The sequence below is a fragment of the Balaenoptera borealis genome (genome assembly GCF_965194805.1).
Source record: "Balaenoptera borealis genome assembly, chromosome: 19".
Classification (NCBI taxonomy): domain Eukaryota; kingdom Metazoa; phylum Chordata; class Mammalia; order Artiodactyla; family Balaenopteridae; genus Balaenoptera; species Balaenoptera borealis.
The window spans coordinates 64,546,644-64,564,805 of NC_138878.1; the positions used below are offsets into that span (position 1 = coordinate 64,546,644).

Below are 18,162 nucleotides of genomic sequence, written 5' to 3' on the forward strand. Positions count from 1 at the left end.
CAAATTTCATATTTCCCTCAAATAGAGAAAAAAAGTAAAGGGAAAAGGTGTCAGGGACAGATTATATCAAAAGACTTTCTTCTTGGAAACAGGAGTGGCCTTCCGAGAGGTGGTAATGCTTGTCCCTTGATCTAGGGGCTGGTTGCAGGGGTGTGTTTCATTTGTGCAAAATTGATAGAACTGTGCACTTTTGATGTGTTCCCTTTTTGTATGTACTTTATACTATAATAAAAGTTTCATAATTTAAAAACAAAAAAAAAAGTAGAGTGGAATATGCCCGGATAAACCCACAAAAAAAAAAAAAAGACTTTCTTCTTTATCGTGATAGGGTAATATTCCATGTAACACTGGGCTACTCTGTCTGATGTTCAAAATGTCAAGGAAAAGTTTTTAGAGCCCTTGTGTTTTCTAACTCACAGATTTATTTCCTTTCTGCTGTGTCTGATTCTAAACACACTTAAATCATTCTCCAATTTTTTTTTTTTTTTTTTTTTTTGGCTGTGCCCCGCAGCTTGCGGATCTTAGTTCCCTGACCAGGGATTGAACCGGTGCCCTCACAGTGAAAGTGCCAAGTCCTAACCTCTGGACTGCCAGAGAATTCCCTCTCCAATTGTGATGTAGTTATTCTGATTCCAGTATCAGGGTAAGAAGTAAAGGAATCCATTTTGAGATGTTTTTTATCCATGCCATCTTACCTGAATGTGAGAAATATACAAAAGGCTTGTAGTTGGGAAATATTCTAATATCACCTCCAAATATATTTTAATATTAGACTCTATATAGTAATATAACTGCTATATCATAACTGAGATGTTAAATATTGGGGAAGGAACATTAAATATTTTCCGTGAACTACTAGAGGCTCAAATAGGATTTACTTGCTACTATATATAAAATAGATAAGCAACAAGGATTTACCGTATAGCATATGAAATTACATTCACTATCTTGGAATAACCTACAATGGAGATTAATCTGAAAAAAATTTATATAACTGAAGCACTTTGTGGCACACCTGAAACTCATACAATATTGTGAATCATTTATCCTTCGATCAAAAAAAGAAGTGGAACTTCCCTGGTGGTCCAGTGGGTAAGACTCTGCGCTCCCAATGGAGGGGCCTGGGTTCGGTCCCTGGTCAGGGAAGTAGATCCCACACGCATGCCTCAACTAAGAGTTCTCATGCCGCAACTAAGAAGCCCCCATGCCGCAACTAAAGATCCTGCTTGTTGCAACTAAGATCTGGCGCAGCCAAAATAAATAAATAAATGTTTTTAAATAAGTAAATAAAAAAGAAGTATTTCCTTGAAAATACAGAATATATTCAATTGAGGGTAAGCCCTGAAAATGTTACCTTAAAGTTACGCTGTTCTGGAAGACAGGAAATAATTCTTTTTTGTTGTTGTTGTTACCATACTGTTTATTGAAAAATCGGAGTTTAGTGACTTCAAAATGTTAGTTTAGCCGCAAATGATTATTTCCTGGGTGATTCATTCTCCTTTTAAAATAATCATTATCCAATGTAGATCTGATTTTACTAGTTAGAAGCTAAATATGATATACATATGTGTGCTACATTTCATCTTAATAATTAAAGTAATTTATAGATGAGCACAGGCGGACTGGGAACATATTTGGTGATTAGTTTTGTGGCAACCTTTTGTACAGATTGTTACTTTCGGAAAGTTGTAGGTCCTAATATACATTATTTCTTAAATTACCATTTTCCTTTTTATTTGTAGTTTGCAATAAAATATTATTGATCCTTAAAATTCAAATCAGCCAGTTTTGCCAAATAAGATGATAGTGGAAATAATGCACTACTCGTCTGAATGACCAAATCCACATTTCTTAAAAATCACAATAACCCACCAAGCAATCCACATTTACATATCTACCCAAGGGATTTGTAAACATTCTCCACGTTAACACCTTGTAAAAGATTGTTGATAGAAGCGTTATTTATTTTTATTATTTATTTATTTAAATTTATTTATTTATTTTTGGCTGCGTTGGGTCTTCGTTGCGGTGCGCGGGCTTCTCATTGTGGTGGCTTCTCTTGTTGCGGAGCACGGGCTCTAGGCCTGCGGGCTTCAGTAGTTGTGGCTCGTGGGCTCTAGAGCGCAGGCTCAGTAGTTGTGGCACACGGGCTTAGTTGCTCCGCGGCATGTGGGCTCTTCCCAGACCAGGGCTCGAACCCGTGTCCCCTGCATTGGCAGGCAGATTCTTAACCACTGCGCCACCAGGGAAGCCTGAAGCATTTTTTAAATAATAGCCAAAATGTGGAAAGAACCCAAAGCTCCATTAAATGATGAATGTTTAAACAAACTGGAATGTTTCTCATCAGAAATAAAAGTTACGAAGCACTGATAAAAGTTAATCATGGATAACCCTTGAAAGCATTATGCCAAGTACAAGAAGGGAGATGACCATATATTGTGACTTAATTTATATAGAATGCCCAGAATAGTCATATCTGTAGAGATGGAAAGTAGCTAAATGTTTGCTTGTGGCTCAGGGTAGAGTGCTGAATAACTATTAATGCGTACAGGTTTTTTTTAAAAGGTGATGACGAATGATGAAAACGTTGTTGTACAGCATTGCAAACATACTAAATCCCACTGTATGGTGAACGTGAAAACTGTATATTTTATTGTATGCAAATTATACAATAAAAGAAACAAGCTAATATCTCCATGTTGAATTCAGAAAATTGTTCCGATTTACTAACCATGGCCTACAAGGTGTTGGAGAGAGGAGTTCCAGTTTCCATTGTACCAGTGGAAGGAAGACATGATGATAGGAACAATGGCAAGAAGGGGAGGAACTGGAGAGATACATTTTTTTTAAATTGAAGTATAGTTGATTTACAAAGTTGTGTCAATCTCTGCTGTACAGCAAAGTGACTCAGTTATACACATATAGACCGTCTTTTTTTAAATATTCTTTCCCATTATGGTTTCTCACAGGATATTGAATATAGTTCCCTGGGCTATACAGTAGGACCTTGTTGTTTATCCATTCTATATATATTAGTTTGCATCTGCTAACCCCAAACTCCCAGTCCATCCCTCTCCCTCCCGACCCCCCCTTGGCAACCACAAGTCTATTTTCTCTCTCTATGAGTCTGTTTCTGTGAGAGAGACATTTTTAAGGTAAAATTAACAGACCGTGTTTCCAAAATGCCAGTGATAGGGACTTCCCTGGCAGTCCAGTGGTTAAGACTCCATGCTTCCAATGCAAGGGACGTGGGTTCAATTCCTGGTTTGGGAACTAAGATCCTACATACCATACAGCCTGGCCAAAAATAATCATAATCATAATCATAAAAATAAAATAAAACAAAATCCCAGTGTTGCACCTGCACATTAGCAATAAGTCTCTTGCTATGCCACTGTGAGACTAGTTCATTATCTGGTACTATTCCAGTTCTCTCAATAAACTTGAAATGTGAGGAGATTCTGCCTTCATGGTTATAGAATTCACACATTGCATCTGTCATTTCTCTGTGTACATGCCACACAAATCTTAAAACAACCCCTTGATTTATGCATCCTCCAGGCATTTCAGTGAAGTAAAACGGAAGAAATGCAAATGAAATAGATAAATTGGGCAAACTGTGTTTTTAAAAATAATAATGAAATATATGACTCACAAAATGAGCTTCCTCAGGAAACTAAAAATAGAACTACCATTTGAGCCAGGAATTCCACTCCTCGGTATATATCTGGAAATGATGGAAGCACTATTTTGAAAAGATACATGCATCCCGATGTTCATAGCAGCATTATTTACAGTAGCCAGTATATGGGAGCAACCCAAGTGTCCATCAAGAAAAAGATGGATAAGGGCTTCCCTGGTGGTGCAGTGGTTAAGAATCCGCTTGCCAATGCAGGGGACACGGGTTTGATCCCTGGTCTGGGAAGAGCCCACATGCCGTGGAGCAACTAAGCCCGTGCGCCACAACTACGGAGCCTGCACTCTAGAGATCCCGAGCCACAACTACTGAGCCCATGTGCCACAACTACTGAAGCCCGCGCACCTAGGGCCTGTGCTCCACAGCAAGAGAAGCCTCTGCAATGAGAAGCCCGCGCACCGCAACGAAGAGTAGGCCCCAGTCGCGGCAACTAGAGAAAGCCCGTGCGCAGCAATGAAGACCCAACGCAGCCAAAAATAAATAAATTTCTTTTTTTAAAAAGCCATAAAAAAAGGAAAAAGATGCATTAAAGAAGTGGTATACATATCTACAATGAAATACTACTCAGCCACAAAGAAGAATGAAATTCTGCCATTTGCAGCACCGTAGGTGGACCTAGAGCATTATGCTAAGTGAAATATGTCCGACAGAGAAAGACAAATACTACTTGATATCACTTACATGGGGAATCTAGAAAAGAAATGAATGTATATAGTGAAACAGGACACACTCACAGAGAAAACAAACTAGGTTACCTGTGAAGAGAGGGAGGAGGGGAAGGGCAAGATAAGAGTATGGGATTGAGAGAGCCAAGCTATCAATACTTTGTATAAAATAGATAAGCAATATCTTAAAAAATATATTGCACAGCACAGGGAATCATAGCGATTATTTTGTAATAAGTTTTATAATCTATGAAAATTCTGAATCACTATGCTGTGCACGTGCAGTGAATGTCATACTGTAAATCAACCATAGTTCAATAAATAAATATATATCATGCATATGTATCATATAGGATTCACAAAATGGAATTTTATAACAGTTGAGATATAATGCTTATTACTATAACTTAAAATTTTTAACAGCCTTTCAAAAAGCCTCTTTTGAAAACTTATGATTCATATTTATAATCCGATAAATACCTGCACACATTAATTTTCATGAAACAAGTGGAAAATATCCTAGGCAATTCATCTGAACAGTATTTCACAAGTATTTCTAACAGTCATATTGCACCATGAGATCTGTGTACATCAGGAAGCGGAATGTAGCAAGTGTGTTTTTTTTTTATTTAATTAATTAATTAATTTATGGCTGCGTTGGGTCTTTGTTACTGCTCAAGGGCTTTCTCTAGTTGCGGGGAGCGGGGGTTACTCTTCATTGCGGTGCGTGGCTTCTCGTTGCGGTGGCTTCTCTTGTGGAGCACGGGCTCTAGGCACGTGGGCTTCAGTAGGCACATGGGCTCAGTAGTGGTGGCTCGCGGGCTCTAGAGCATAGGCTCAGCAGCTGTGACACATAGACTTAGTTGCTCTGCGGCCTGTGGGATCTACCCAGACCAGGGCTTGAACCCAAGTCCCCTGCATTGTAAGGCGGATTCTTCACCACCGAGCAACCAGGGAAGCCCTACGTGGAACCTTTTATCTCATATACATTTTCAATTCACTTAGACACGCCAGCAAACTGCTGGCAAAAACATCTTTTTATTGAAACCATTCTCGACTCGTTAGGAGGAAACATCTTAGTTTCCGATATAACTGGCCCAAGCAACGGTAAGCTTTTGCCTTAAAACTGTAGCAAACAGTAAATTAAAACAAGCAGTTTCAAGCTGCAGGGACCAACCTACCCCTCGCCGCCTCCTGCCCCGCCTGCCGGCGCTCCCTGGACTGACAGGGGCTCCCTCCTCGCCCCGCCCCTCGCCGCTAGCGCTCCGCCCAAGCCCCGCCCCCAGAAGCCCTGCTTCTAACTCCGAGCGCGCGCCGTTAATAACGGAAGCGGAAGCGGACAGCGCGGAGAGAAGGTCACCCTGCTGAGAGTAAGTTTTCTTTTCTAGTGTGAATCTGTGCCGCGCGGCCCCCCTTTCTCCATCCTCAGAGTGTGGGGGTCACCAAGGACCGTAAACCCCAGCACCCGGCCCTACGCTCCCAGTAAATCCAGACGTCGCCGTTACAGGTCGGGCATGTTTTCCTTTGGGTTTGAATTCGCTCTGAGGCGGGTCCCGGTGCCCTTGGCTTTTCTGCCTTCGGTCCAGATAGACACCTCCATTCGCGACATTTTCCTGCTTAAAATCCATTACTGCCTCCGCCCCTTCCCGCCCCCTGTAACGTCCCCTTCCGCGAGGTGGATTCGCGCCCCCCAGCCTCGCCCTCTCGGCCCCTGGAGGGCAGCGCCGGCCGCCCCGCTCCCGGACAGGCCGCGTCCTCTCCCCGGTCCTGGGGTTCTGCAGAGCCCGCCCCTCTCCTGAGACCCCCTCCCTCCCTCCCAGCCCGTCTGTCCTCGCGTCTTCTCAGGCCGGTCCTTCGGCTCCCCCGGCCTCCCCTTCGTAGTCAGCCCTTCCCCTCGCCCGGCGTAGGGGGCGGGGAGTGACCTGGACCAGGCGTGTGACACCCAGTGTTGTTCTGTCTGAAATTCCACCCCGCTGGAGAATGGTCTCTTCCGGTACGCGGCATGTTATTCCGTCTCCGTGTCTGTAAATATGTGGGCGAGGGGGACCAGGAGAAGCAGAGACAGAGCGACTGAGAGAGAAATAGGAAAGCTGACAGGGTGGAAAGAATGAGGGAGAACGGATGGAGACGCAGAGGATGGCTGAGGAGCTTACAAAGAGACAGTGAAATGAAAGCGACTAAGTAAGCCTTGAAAATAGCAGGTGAATAAAATCGAGAAGTAAATGAAAAAGCCGGATCTCCAGGGATTGGAGAGCAACATAGGGACAGCTGCCCTGGATCAGTGGTAGTAGGGAGAGCGGCAGTGGTGAGGCACTGCACAGAAAGTCTGGGACACGATAAAAGGTGGAACCGTGGCCTTCAGAGCGTCCTGGTCCTGGGAGAGAAACAGAGGACAACTTGTGGCTAGCAGAGCAGAGAAAGAGAAAGAGCAGGAAGCAAGCACAGCCACCTGGGGTGCCCGAGAGTGGGGAGGAAGGGAGAGTAACAGGGACAGAAGGGGTGTAACGGGCCGGGCAGAGAGGGAGTAGAGTTGGGGGAAGAAAGAGGCAGAAATGTATGGATAGGCCAGCAGGAGCACCAGGAGAGTAGATAAGATCAAAAAGAAGGAGACAGAAACAGGGAAAGAAATAGACAGGGGCTTCCCTGGTGGCGCAGTGGTTGAGAATCTGCCTGCCAATGCAGGGGACGCGGGTTCGAGCCCTGGTCTGGGAAGATCCCACATGCCGCGGAGCAAGTAGGCCCGTGAGCCACAACTACTGAGCCTGCGCGTCTGCAGCCTGTGCTCCGCAACAAGAGAGGCCGCGATAGTGAGAGGCCCGCGCACCTCAATGAAGAGTGGCCCCCGCTTGCCGCAACTAGAGAAAGCCCTCGTACAGAAACGAAGACCCAACACAGCCAAAAATAAAAATAAATAAATAAATAAAAATTTTTTAAAAAGAAATAGACAATAAAATGGAAACACATAGTAGTGCAGGTAGGGGGCAAACTGGGTCCAGGTTGGGGGTCAGTTGACTGGATTTGGACGATTAAGTTATGGTATACTGATTTCTGGCTTTAGACGCTAATACATTGAAATTTTGCTTGCTTAAATTATACAGGTGAGGATTTGTATTGCAAAACTGTAAGGTTTGTGCATTTTGTAATTGTTTGTATGACAAGAAAACTTCCCTTTGCAATCCCTCTTCAGCCAAGGGGCAGTGAGTTGACTCAGACAGTTGTGGGTCACCCTCTTCCATTTCCTGGCGTGGGGTAGAGGACAGGGGAGAGACGAGTGGGGCAGGAAACGACTGACTCTCACTACATGGTGCTTCTTTAAAGAAATATTAAAAATTTTGTTTAATGGACTTACTTTTTTCTCTCTGGTTTCTTTACATTTATGTCTCTTTTTTTAACTTTGCATATATCTTAGTGCATTAGATATCTAATTTCCTGCAAATAATTATTAACTTGTGAAATAAGTTTGGTGGCCTTATGTATTCTACTCATGTGATTCTTTTCTAAATATGATAAATCCTCAATTTTTTAAAAACATTGACAGCAGGATCTTTAGATTTAAAAAATTCACAAATTATTTCTTTTTATTGATTCAGATATAATTGACACCTGAGTTCTTCCCCTGCTTTATCTTTATATACTGGTAAAGTTCTTTGGTAACTAGTAAATAATTTTAGACTTTTGATGAGTACTTGGTAGATATGTCAGTGATCTTTTATATTAACAGTCAAAACCTAGTTTAACCAGTTAGTCTAATATTTTTTTCCCCTTTTATTCCTCTATTCATGATGAAGAAGTTTGCTCAGATCTTGTTTCAAAGCTGCACGCTTGCAATATTTTATGCACCAGCAACTATGCTTTTTCAATTTTTATTTTTAAATGATTTTACTGTGATTTTTCTGGAAAAGAAGAATTACCTGTTTGGTGTCAGTGTGATCAGACCTTGAAAGAGAAGTTTCCTTTGATCAGGCACCTGAAAGATGGTGTTTTAAATGGGACAGGCGATAAGGACAGACTCTGCCCACCGACCCCACAGGATCTCATTTCAGAATTCAGTTACCCCTGATTCTGTTCACTCAACCAGGACTTTCTCAGAAAAGTCTCCCTTCTGGGCCTCAGGGCGCCCACTTGTAACATGGAGATGAGAGACTAGACCAGAAACTCTCAGTCAGAGTAACACTGACCCTGAAGTGATTGGTCAAATTGGGTGTGTGTCTGTGTGTGTCTTCTTTTTGGAGAGAGTGTCTAGTTTTATTTAGAATTGTATATGGGTCCCTGTCTTCCCACAGGGTCGGAGTAGAAGTGACCGTAGTCAGAAATATTTCTCTGCATTAAATAAATCTGAGGAGAGTTTATGCCAGTTCTGGCACTCAGACCTGCGCTGGCTCTTATTTGCCCTCAGGACAAATCCCAGCTCCTCACTGTGGCTCCTCAACCCTGTGTCCTCCTCAGGGCCCTGCCGGTGTCTCCAGCCTCATCCTGGGAGCTGACCCTTTCTCATGGTTCACTCTGCCCTGGGCACATTCACCTTTTGTCTGTTTCCCAAACACCAAAACGATTTCTGTCTGACATCATAGTTCCTGTTCTTACCTTTTGCCTTGAAGTCACCGTGGCTCAGGCCCTTTGTCTCCCTTCAGCTCTAGGCTCAGAGAGGGCTCCCCACCTCCTCCTGACTATCTGTGTCACATTTTTATTGCCTCTGCGTCAATCACCTTCAACAGAAATGGCCCTCCCCGTTGATTATTTGCAGTCTTCCTCCTTTTGCGTTCATTGAAGGAGGCACAGTGTTCCTCTTCTTCCCTGGATGGCGGCAGCACTCCCTCTGGGGGTGTGTTTAGTGGCTGGGGCTGTGGGTTGGGCTGAATAGTCCTCAGGGGAGACCAGGGGAACAGGGTAGGTGATGAGGATGGTTCCTACGTTTGTTCTGGACATTTCAACTCTGATTATTACCCCATGTGGCTGCTTAATTACTCAATAAGAGCAGAAAGACGCAGGGAGCGCTAACAAAGCCCTACAGAACTGACGTCCTCATGTAGCGTGCTGAGGTGTCCCCATGTTCAGTGTGCCGTGTCACTGCTCTGCTGTAGCCCCCAGGTGTTCCAGGCTGTGCCCATACAGGGGCCAGTTGCCTCCTTGGTCAGGTGCCTTGACTCCCAGCAGTTCAACTGCTCAGAGTCAGGGATAGTGATTTCACTGTGGTAACTGGGGGCCAAGGTCCAGAACCTAAGGGGGAATGAAGGAGACTTCCCTCAAAGAGTTAGGGTATCCTTTAATTACCTGTGAGCTGGGAGAACAGGAGAGAAGAAACTTGGGGACCATCTGTCTTGGAGACAAGAAATCTGGGGACCGCCTGTCTTTGAGTCTCCCTCAGTGAATTCAAATGTCCTTTGTAACTGGACTCCGTAACATTCTTACTTTCTCGTAAGTTTTCCCAGGAGGGCCAACTTTGTTGACCTGCATATTGAATGCCCAGTGTCCTTTCAGTGGCAGCTTGTGTGTATTCCTGTTGCGATGGCTTTCCTGAGAGGTACTGTTGTCCTTTAGCCCTGTTTGCCCATGAGTGCAAGGAGGAGAGGCAGAACAGTGGGAAAATTGGAGGACAGCCTGCAGGAGGGATATGGCAGCAAGTGTGGGCTTCAAGATGAGCCCAGTGAATGGTGTATGCATTTGTCCCTTTTGGGCTCAAGGGGTGTGTGGAGCTCCTGGCAAGTAATGTCTCAGTTCTGGCTGGAGCACCTGGAATTGGGTTTATGGGTAGTTGTGGGTGCATTGCATGGTTTGAGGTGCCACAGTGTCTTAGCTCAGGTTCCCTGGGACCTAGCTGCTGAGACTGAGGTTTCCATGCATTGTTTTAATCTGGTATTTCATGGCCATACGTGAGGAGGAATGAAGGCAGTGGTTTTAGGCACAGAAAATCATTTTCCTCCGATGTTAGAAGTATGGCCTGAGCTGAGCCCACAGGGATTCTTGGGTGCAGGAGGGGGGTGCCTTGTCCTCAGGCGATGGAGCTAGAGGGTGCCCTACAGCGTCCACTCCGCAAGTGACTTGTGTTGGGTATTCTGGGAGGTAAGAATCATTGTGCAGGGACACTGCTTTGGGAAAGATCTCTGGCGTTCTCCTTACTTGCTGCAAGTAATAAATCCTTCCTGCTCCAGAAAAAAAAAAAGAGAGGGAGAAAGAGAGAAATCATTGTGCAGTTTTTAGACTAATATGGAGGTCATTTTGTTGTTTACCTTTGCTACTTTTTAGTATTTTGTGTCGCAGATAAAGAAATTTTCAGTTGCACTGTGAAACGTACAAAAGGGGAATTGGAGTGTTGCCTTGGGGGATGTTTGGGTCTCACTGGGGGATGTGCATAGTTGGAAACATCTTTCTTTTATATGTAGTTTTTGAAGATGACAATGTTTGGGCTGTGGTTACTGTGAATGAAAATATGGTATTTTACATCTACCGGTTCCTTGGGTGTCTTATATGTATTTTTCCCTCTGGCATGATTTATTAGAGTTTGGCATGTTTTCTGGTATTTTCTAGCACGATGAGTTGATCATTATGGGTTTTATCGAGACTGTGTTGGACCCCATGAAAGTTTGTAAGTTCATTTGAGTCCAGAAGGGAAATTATGAGTAGTAAGCTTCAAATGGCGGAAGGTTTTCATTAGGGAGATTTTGCTAGGTATGTTTCTGTGGACAGAACCTGAGAGGGGCCATTAAGTTCTTTAATGTAGGGAGAGATTGTTCCAAGAATCAGAGGCCCAGCAGCACCACAGTGATCAGTAGTACAGAGGCACATTCTTGGGAAGGTGTAGCCGTTACTTTCTTGCTGCCAGGCCAGTGCTGGTTCCTCTACGGTCCTCTCCCTACCTGTCTCAAAGCACACACACACACACACACACACACACACACACACACACACACACACACACACACACACACACACACAGAATAGGGAACGCTTGTGCTTCATTGGTAGGAATGTAAATGGTATGGCTATTACGGAAAACAATTTAGAGATTCCTCTGTCTAGATATCCAAAGGAAATGAAATCATTATATTTAGGTAAATATTTGCAACATGTTCATCTAATGTTCATCGTGCTGACTATCGTTAATCATACTGTGTTTCTCTATACCTGGTATTTGCTGAGAGAATAACACTTGACTGTTCTTAGCACACAGAAATAAAATGGTCGTTGTGAGTTGATGGACATGTAAAGCACTCTATTGTGAATATTACACAGTGTATACATCTGTCTAATAATCACACTGGACGCCTCATATGTACACCATTGTTATACATCTGTTATGCCTCAGTAAACCTGGAAAATGAAAGGCAAGTGGGAGGGTGTGCTGGGCTTGCCTCCTCTTAGTGCCGCTCAACTCAGGCCTTTCCTCAGATCGATGAAGAATTTTGTATATACATGTTTTGTACCCTCTGACCAGGGATTCTTCTTCATACTGTCAGTGTGGGGGTCCAACCTTAACAATAGTTAAGGTTCCCGAGAATATTCCAATCTGGATCCCTCACTGAGCATCGTGACTCTGGGTCCCCCCATTCCTGAGGGCTGAGGTCTGGGCTGAGGCTGAGGGGCTCTGCTCTGCGTGGGGGTGGATCAGGGCTGGTCTGTGACCTGCAGGGGGTCGTCGGGTCCAGCTGAGGTGCCCGCTGCTGCTGTGTACGTGAGGGCCTCACCAGGAGGGGAGCCTGATCTGAAGGAAAGGGTGGGGAAACTCACTGGTTGGTCTCTGTGTGGGAGTTTACTGTCCTGAGCCCCTCCTGGGACAGTGGGCAGCAGGGGACTGTCTGTTCCACATGCTGAGGGCTTCCCTGTGTGTGTGGCTGTGACTCAGGAAGGGGGTGTGTTGATTCTAAGCATTAAACAGCCTGTTTTCAACTCTCAGGATAGACCTCTAAAGACTCTTGTCTGAGAAAGAAGCCCGGAAGAGGAGGGAGAGGAAAGAACAGGAGTCAGAAATGGCTCTTTCTCAGGTAAAGTCATATTCTCAGTTGTTTCTTCTGTCTGTCCTTCCTGAAATGCACTTCTTTGGACTCGCTGATCTTGTCTGACTCTGAAGTATCCTGCCTGACACCTGTACCGTCACAGTCACCCGGGTCCTTGCCTCAGGGCCTGTCATCTCCACTTAGATCCCATCTCCCCATGACCCAGTGACCTGGAACTTGTGAAGAGGCTCCGCTGGGTGTAGTCCTGGGCTGGGCTTCACACCCATGGACTGGAGACGTGGTGTCAGTGCTACTGGGCAGCAGGGATTGCTTAGGGCCCCATCAGGATGCACTGTCTGCTGTCTGTCAAGCAGGATAAAGAAGCTGGACATTAATGTGCACAGTATCTGGTAAAATCTGGAAAACAGACCAATAAGAGGTAATTTGTTCTGTCTTTTTAACTTTTTTTTTTGTTTTTTTGCCGCGCCCCACAAAGGCTTGTGGGAAGTTGGTTCCCCGACCAGGGATTGAACCCCGGCCCACTGCAGTGAACGCGCCAAGCGCTAACCATTGGATCACCAGGGAATGTTTTATTCCATTCTTGAGTTTGAACTATGAAATCAACCTAAATCTCTGACAGTGGGAAATTCTTTAAATCACTTTCATCACCTGCATTCCTCAGAGGTTGTCTTTTCACTCTGTGGCTTGTATCCTGTGATACAGAAGTTTTTACCTTTGATGCAAGTAAGGTTCCATCTTCAGTCTTTTGCTGGTATGTATATAGTTGCTCAGCATCATTTGTTATTGAGACTGTCCTTTCTCCTTTGTGTAGTCTTTGCACCCTTGTCTGTACATTTTGTATATATTCACTGGATTATTTCTGGTATTCTAATCTCTTCCACTGGGTTATGTATCTGTGCTTATACCAGTACCACATCATCTTGATTACTTTGTAGTATGTTTTGAAATCTGAAAATGATGTCCATCTTCTTTTTCAAGAGTATTTTGGCTGTTTGGGGTCCCTTGAGATTCCCTATGAATTTTAGTATGATTTTTTTTTCTTTTAACTGCAAAAATTGCCTTTGAAATTTTGACAGGGATTCCATTGAATCTGTAGAACACTTTCAGTAATAAAGTCATTTTAAGAATATTAATTCTTCCAATTCGTGAATACAGGGTGTCTTTTTATTTATTTGTATATCCTTGGATTTCTTTTAGCAACATTTAGCAGTTTTCAGTGTGCAAGTCTTTCACCTCCTTGGGTAATTTTTTCCTAGTCTGTCTCTTGATGCTATAGTAAATAGTATTGTTTTCTAACTTTCTTTTGAATTTCTTCATTGTGTATAGAAAGGCAACTGAGTTTTGTGTGCTGATTTTTTTTTTCCTTTCTCTTTTTTTGGCCATGCCTTGCGGTTTGTGGGATCTTAGTTCCCCCACCAGGTTTTGAACGCAGGGCCATGGCAGTGAAAGTACAGAGTCTTAACCACTGGACTGCTGCGGAATTCCCTGCTGCAATTTTTCCAAAGTTGTTTTTTCTTTGTTTTGTTTTGTTTTGTTTTTTTGGCTGTGTCAGGTGTTGTGGCACTTGGGATCTTCATTGAGGCGTGCGGCATCTTTCGTTGTGGCGTGCAGGGTCTTTCGTTGAGGCACATGCTCTTCGTTGTGGTGCATGGGCTTCTCTCTCTAGTTGTGGCGTGCAGGGTTTTTTTTTTCTCTCTCTCTAGTTGTGGCACACGGGTTCCAGAGTGCGTGGGCTCTGTATTTTGCGGCACACGGGCTCTTTTGTTGAGGCGCGCAGGCTTAGTTGCCCTGTGGCATATGGGATCTTAGTTCCCTGACCAGGGATTGAACCCAAGTCCCCTGCCTTGGAAGGTGGATTCTTTACCACTGGACCAACCAGGAAGTCCTTGAAGTTGTTTTTTGAAGTGGTAGTTTTCTCATGGAGCCTTTTTGGTTTGCACATGTAAAACCTTGTCACCTAGAGAAAAAGGTAATTTTACTTCTTTTTCAATTTGTATAACTTTGATTTCTTTTTCTTGTCTAATGGCTCTGGCTAGGACTCTCAGTACATTCTTGAACAGCAGTACAGGGTTTGCATCTTTCCCCTTTTTTGTTGTAAGCATTTAGCATTGCAGACTTCCCTTTTACTATGGTTTTGACTGCCTGTTATAAATTTTGGTATATTGTGTTTTTATTTTCTTTCAGATATTTTTACAATTTCCTTGTGATTTCTTCTTTGACCCATTGCTTCTTTTTTTAAAAAATAAATTTATTTATTTTACTTTTGGCTGTGTTGGGTCTTCATTGCTGCATGTGGGCTTTCTCTAGTTGTGGTGAGCAGGGGCTACTCTTTGTTGTGGTGCGCGGGCTTCTCATTGCGGTGACTTCTCTTGTTGTGGAGCACGGGCTCTAGGCACGTGGGCTTCAGTAGTTGTGGCGCTGGGGCTCTGTAGTTGTGGTGCATGGGCTTAGTTGCTCCGTGGCATGTGGGATCTTCCCGGACCAGGGCTCGAACCTGTGTCCCCTGTATTGGCAGGCGGATTCTTAACCACCGAGCCACCAGGGAAGCCCGGGCCATCGCTTCTTTAAGAATCAGCTGTTTAATTTGTACATTTTGGGGGTTTTCCTGTTTTCCCTCTGTTCATTATTTCAAGTTTCATTTCATTGTGGTTAGAGAAGATACTTTTTAGATCTCAGTCTCCTTAAATGTGTTAAGATTTGTTTTGTGGCCTAAGATGTTTTGTGGTCTGTCATGGAGAATGTTTCATGTTTGCTTGAGAAGGATGTTTTTTGGTGTTGGGTGGAGTGTTCTGTACATGTCTTTTAGGTACAATTGTTATTTAGTGTAGTTCAAGTTCTCTTTCCTTATAAGTTGTTTCCATGTGTAGATAAAACTAGAGTATTGAAGTCTCATACTGACATTTTGCTGTTGTCTATCTCTGTTGTTTGCTTCATATTTGGTCAAGCTCTAATGTTAGATGTATATATATTTATAATTGTTATATCTTCCTGGTGAATTGACTGTTTTATTATATAATATCCTTTGTCTCTTGTGTCAGTTTTTGTCTTTATTTTTTCTGATGTAATATAGTCACCCCTGCTGTCTTTAGGTTGGACTGTCTTTTCACATCCTTTCTCTGTTCTTAGATTTCTGTGTCCTTAGATTTGTGAATGTTTGCAGTTCCAGCTCTCTGACACACTCTCTGTGTGTCTCTTGCCCTCTGTTTTCCTCCTGTTACTTCCTCTAGTGGTCCCTGCTCAGGCACCCTGTGCAGTGGTGAAAGGCAGGCGCCCTGGCCAGCCCCCTTCACTCCACTGTAACTCCAGAGGGAATGCGTCAAGTTTCCTTCTAATCATGACGTTTGGTGAAATATTCTTCCTTAATTACAATATGCTTTTTTCCATATTCTTTTTAGTCATGGTATTTAATCCTCCAAGTAGTTTTTAACTTCACTATTGTGATAATTTTTTTCTTAATCTCTTAAATTAGTGTATAATGGTAATAACTTTTCTAATTTTGAGTCAGTGTTTTATGTGTGGAATACAGAAATAAACTCTGCTTTGCATTTGTTAATACCTACCTATGTCAATTTTGTGGTTTAAATTGTATTTATGTATGGGTATTCAACAGACATTGCAGTTAAAGGATCCTATTTTTTTCATGTTAGTACCATTTAGTACAGTTGATACTTTTTCATTGTTCCAAAGTTGCTGAAATTCACATAAATAAAAATGATGATGAAAAAAATCATGCAATAATATATCCAGAGACAACTTCTCTCGTTTCAGTTATTTGTGCATTTACATGTGTGTCCATGAGATCATGGATGTGCAAGTCCATGGTTTTGATAAAAGACATCATAATTTTATAACTATGTACTGCATTGCAGTTGAAATTACATCAAAAATATATTACATGGCCTTGAATTTTTCCTACACTATCCTGTTAATGGTTCAAATACTAGTAAGATTACTAACATGGGGCTTCCCTGGTGGCGCAGTGGTTGAGAATCTGCCTGCTAATGCAGGGGACACGGGTTCGAGCCCTGGTCTGGGAAGATCCCACATGCCGCAGAGCAACTAGGCCCGTGAGCCACAACTACTGAGCCTGTGCGTCTGGAGCCTGTGCTCTGCAACAAGACAGGCCGCGATAGTGAGTGGCCCGTGCACCGCAATGAAGAGTGGCCCCCGCTTGCCACAACTAGAGAAAGCCCTCGCACAGAAACGAAGACCCAACACAGCCAAAAATAAATTAATTAATTAAAGAAAAAAAAGATTATTAACATGTTGTATGTGTGTGTGCGCGCGCGCGCATGCGCCTACATCTATAATGACCTTTTACTGCCTTTCATGTTGTTCAACTTCTTTCAAGTTTTCTGGGAGAATTCTCTGGCAATGTGCTTCCAATGCTCTTCTGTTACTTCAGTTTTTGCTTCTTTATCTTCAGTTCAAGACCGCATCCACCTTAATTCAGCTGCTTGCTGTATCATTTCTTAGCTTGAACTAAGTTGAGTTTCTCCAAATGTCTCTGACAGTTTTCTCCTCTGTAGGATGGGAACAGATCTTTCTCTACTGAGCTACAATGTTGACTAAAAAGTTCATATCTGTAAAGCATTTAGAGTAATGCTTAGCATTTAGAGTAATGCTTAGCATCTGTGAAGTATTCAAACACCTTTAGTCATTGCTGTTATTATCGTCATTGTAATTTAAGATTTTGATTTTTTTTTTAAAGCACTGTGGACTTTGTCATCTCTAAAGCCACCACTCATAGTGTAGTTCATCTAGATTTTGAACAGCACTCGGTGTGTAAGACATAATCTAACACTTCTGGATAGAGAACTCACTGTTGAATTTTATTTATATGTATTTCATGTATTGTCCAGAAAAATGAAAAATACACATTGATTACAGGTTATCATAATCTCTATGAAAAAGCATAAGAAATTAAAATTAGAGACCCATAATTTCCCCAGATATCTTTATATGGATCTGTCAGAATACATACTTCAACTTGATCTTTTCACCTCTTCTCATTTTGTGTGAAAATAAGAATTCTCCTCATGGCCCCTTGGTGAAATGTGTTTTCATTTCAGGCACAGTTGACCTTCAAGGATGTGGCCATCACATTCTCTCAGGAGGAGTGGGAATGCCTGGACCCTGGTCAGAGGGCCTTGTACAGGGACGTGATGCTGGAGACCTGCAGGAACCTGGTCTCCCTGGGTGAGGATAACGTCCCTCCAGAAATTGGGATCTGCTCTTAAGTATCTTTGCATTTTCCATTGTGTGCCTCCTGGGAGCCCCTGTTTTGCTTGACTGATCTGAAATCCTTGTTGATTCAGAAATGGAAAGCTTCAGGATGCAGCATCAGGAGTTTAAATCTACCTTTTCCTGTGATGACCTGCCCACTTCATGATACATCAGGAGTTGTTCCAGAGCTTACATATATATAAAGCTCAATGGGGAACTTTTAATATACCCATTTTCCTGTTTCCTACCCCTGTGCATTTGATTTAGAAGTTTTAGGAAAAGAGCTACGTTTCTGCACATTATACTGTTCCCTGTGTATTCAGGAGGTAAGGAGCAGGTCAGTTTTTCGAAATATTTTTCTGTTTCCATCTGTAGTCACCTCAATTCTCAGCTGAGCAAGAGACCAGGATTCTGGAAAAGCCACAGCAAATCATGTTTCCTTCCTCTTATGTGGAGGAATTTCTGTTTCTTATCTGAATATTTTACCCACTTTGTAACAAGAGAGAGAGCCCTGGGCTGTGAAGAGTGATCTGAATACCTCTGGGGATGTATCAAAGTGTGAACACAGGTCAGATCTCAGAAGGGCTGAGGGGAAGCCTCGTTATTAATAGTGTTTGGAGAC

The 18,162-nt window shown here is 43.1% G+C and overlaps 1 protein-coding gene across 6 annotated transcripts in view; it reads left to right on the top strand.

The window, feature by feature from the left end:
• LOC309616851 (zinc finger protein 836-like) overlaps positions 1-18,162 on the top strand; it is a gene marked incomplete at its 3' end in the record, with an annotated part of 476,825 nt that overhangs the window by 283,225 nt on the left and 175,438 nt on the right. Inside the window, exons 1-3 of one of the 6 annotated variants that reach the window (XM_082368085.1) lie at positions 5,741-5,869; positions 12,254-12,341; positions 17,387-17,513. The exons of 2 other annotated variants lie outside the window; for them this stretch is intronic. In XM_082368085.1, the coding sequence (XP_082224211.1) occupies positions 12,327-12,341; positions 17,387-17,513 (142 nt within the window). In that variant the 5' untranslated portion in view covers positions 5,741-5,869; positions 12,254-12,326. 3 more of the 6 variants (XM_082368093.1, XM_082368090.1, XM_082368088.1) reach the window with 3 other exon arrangements.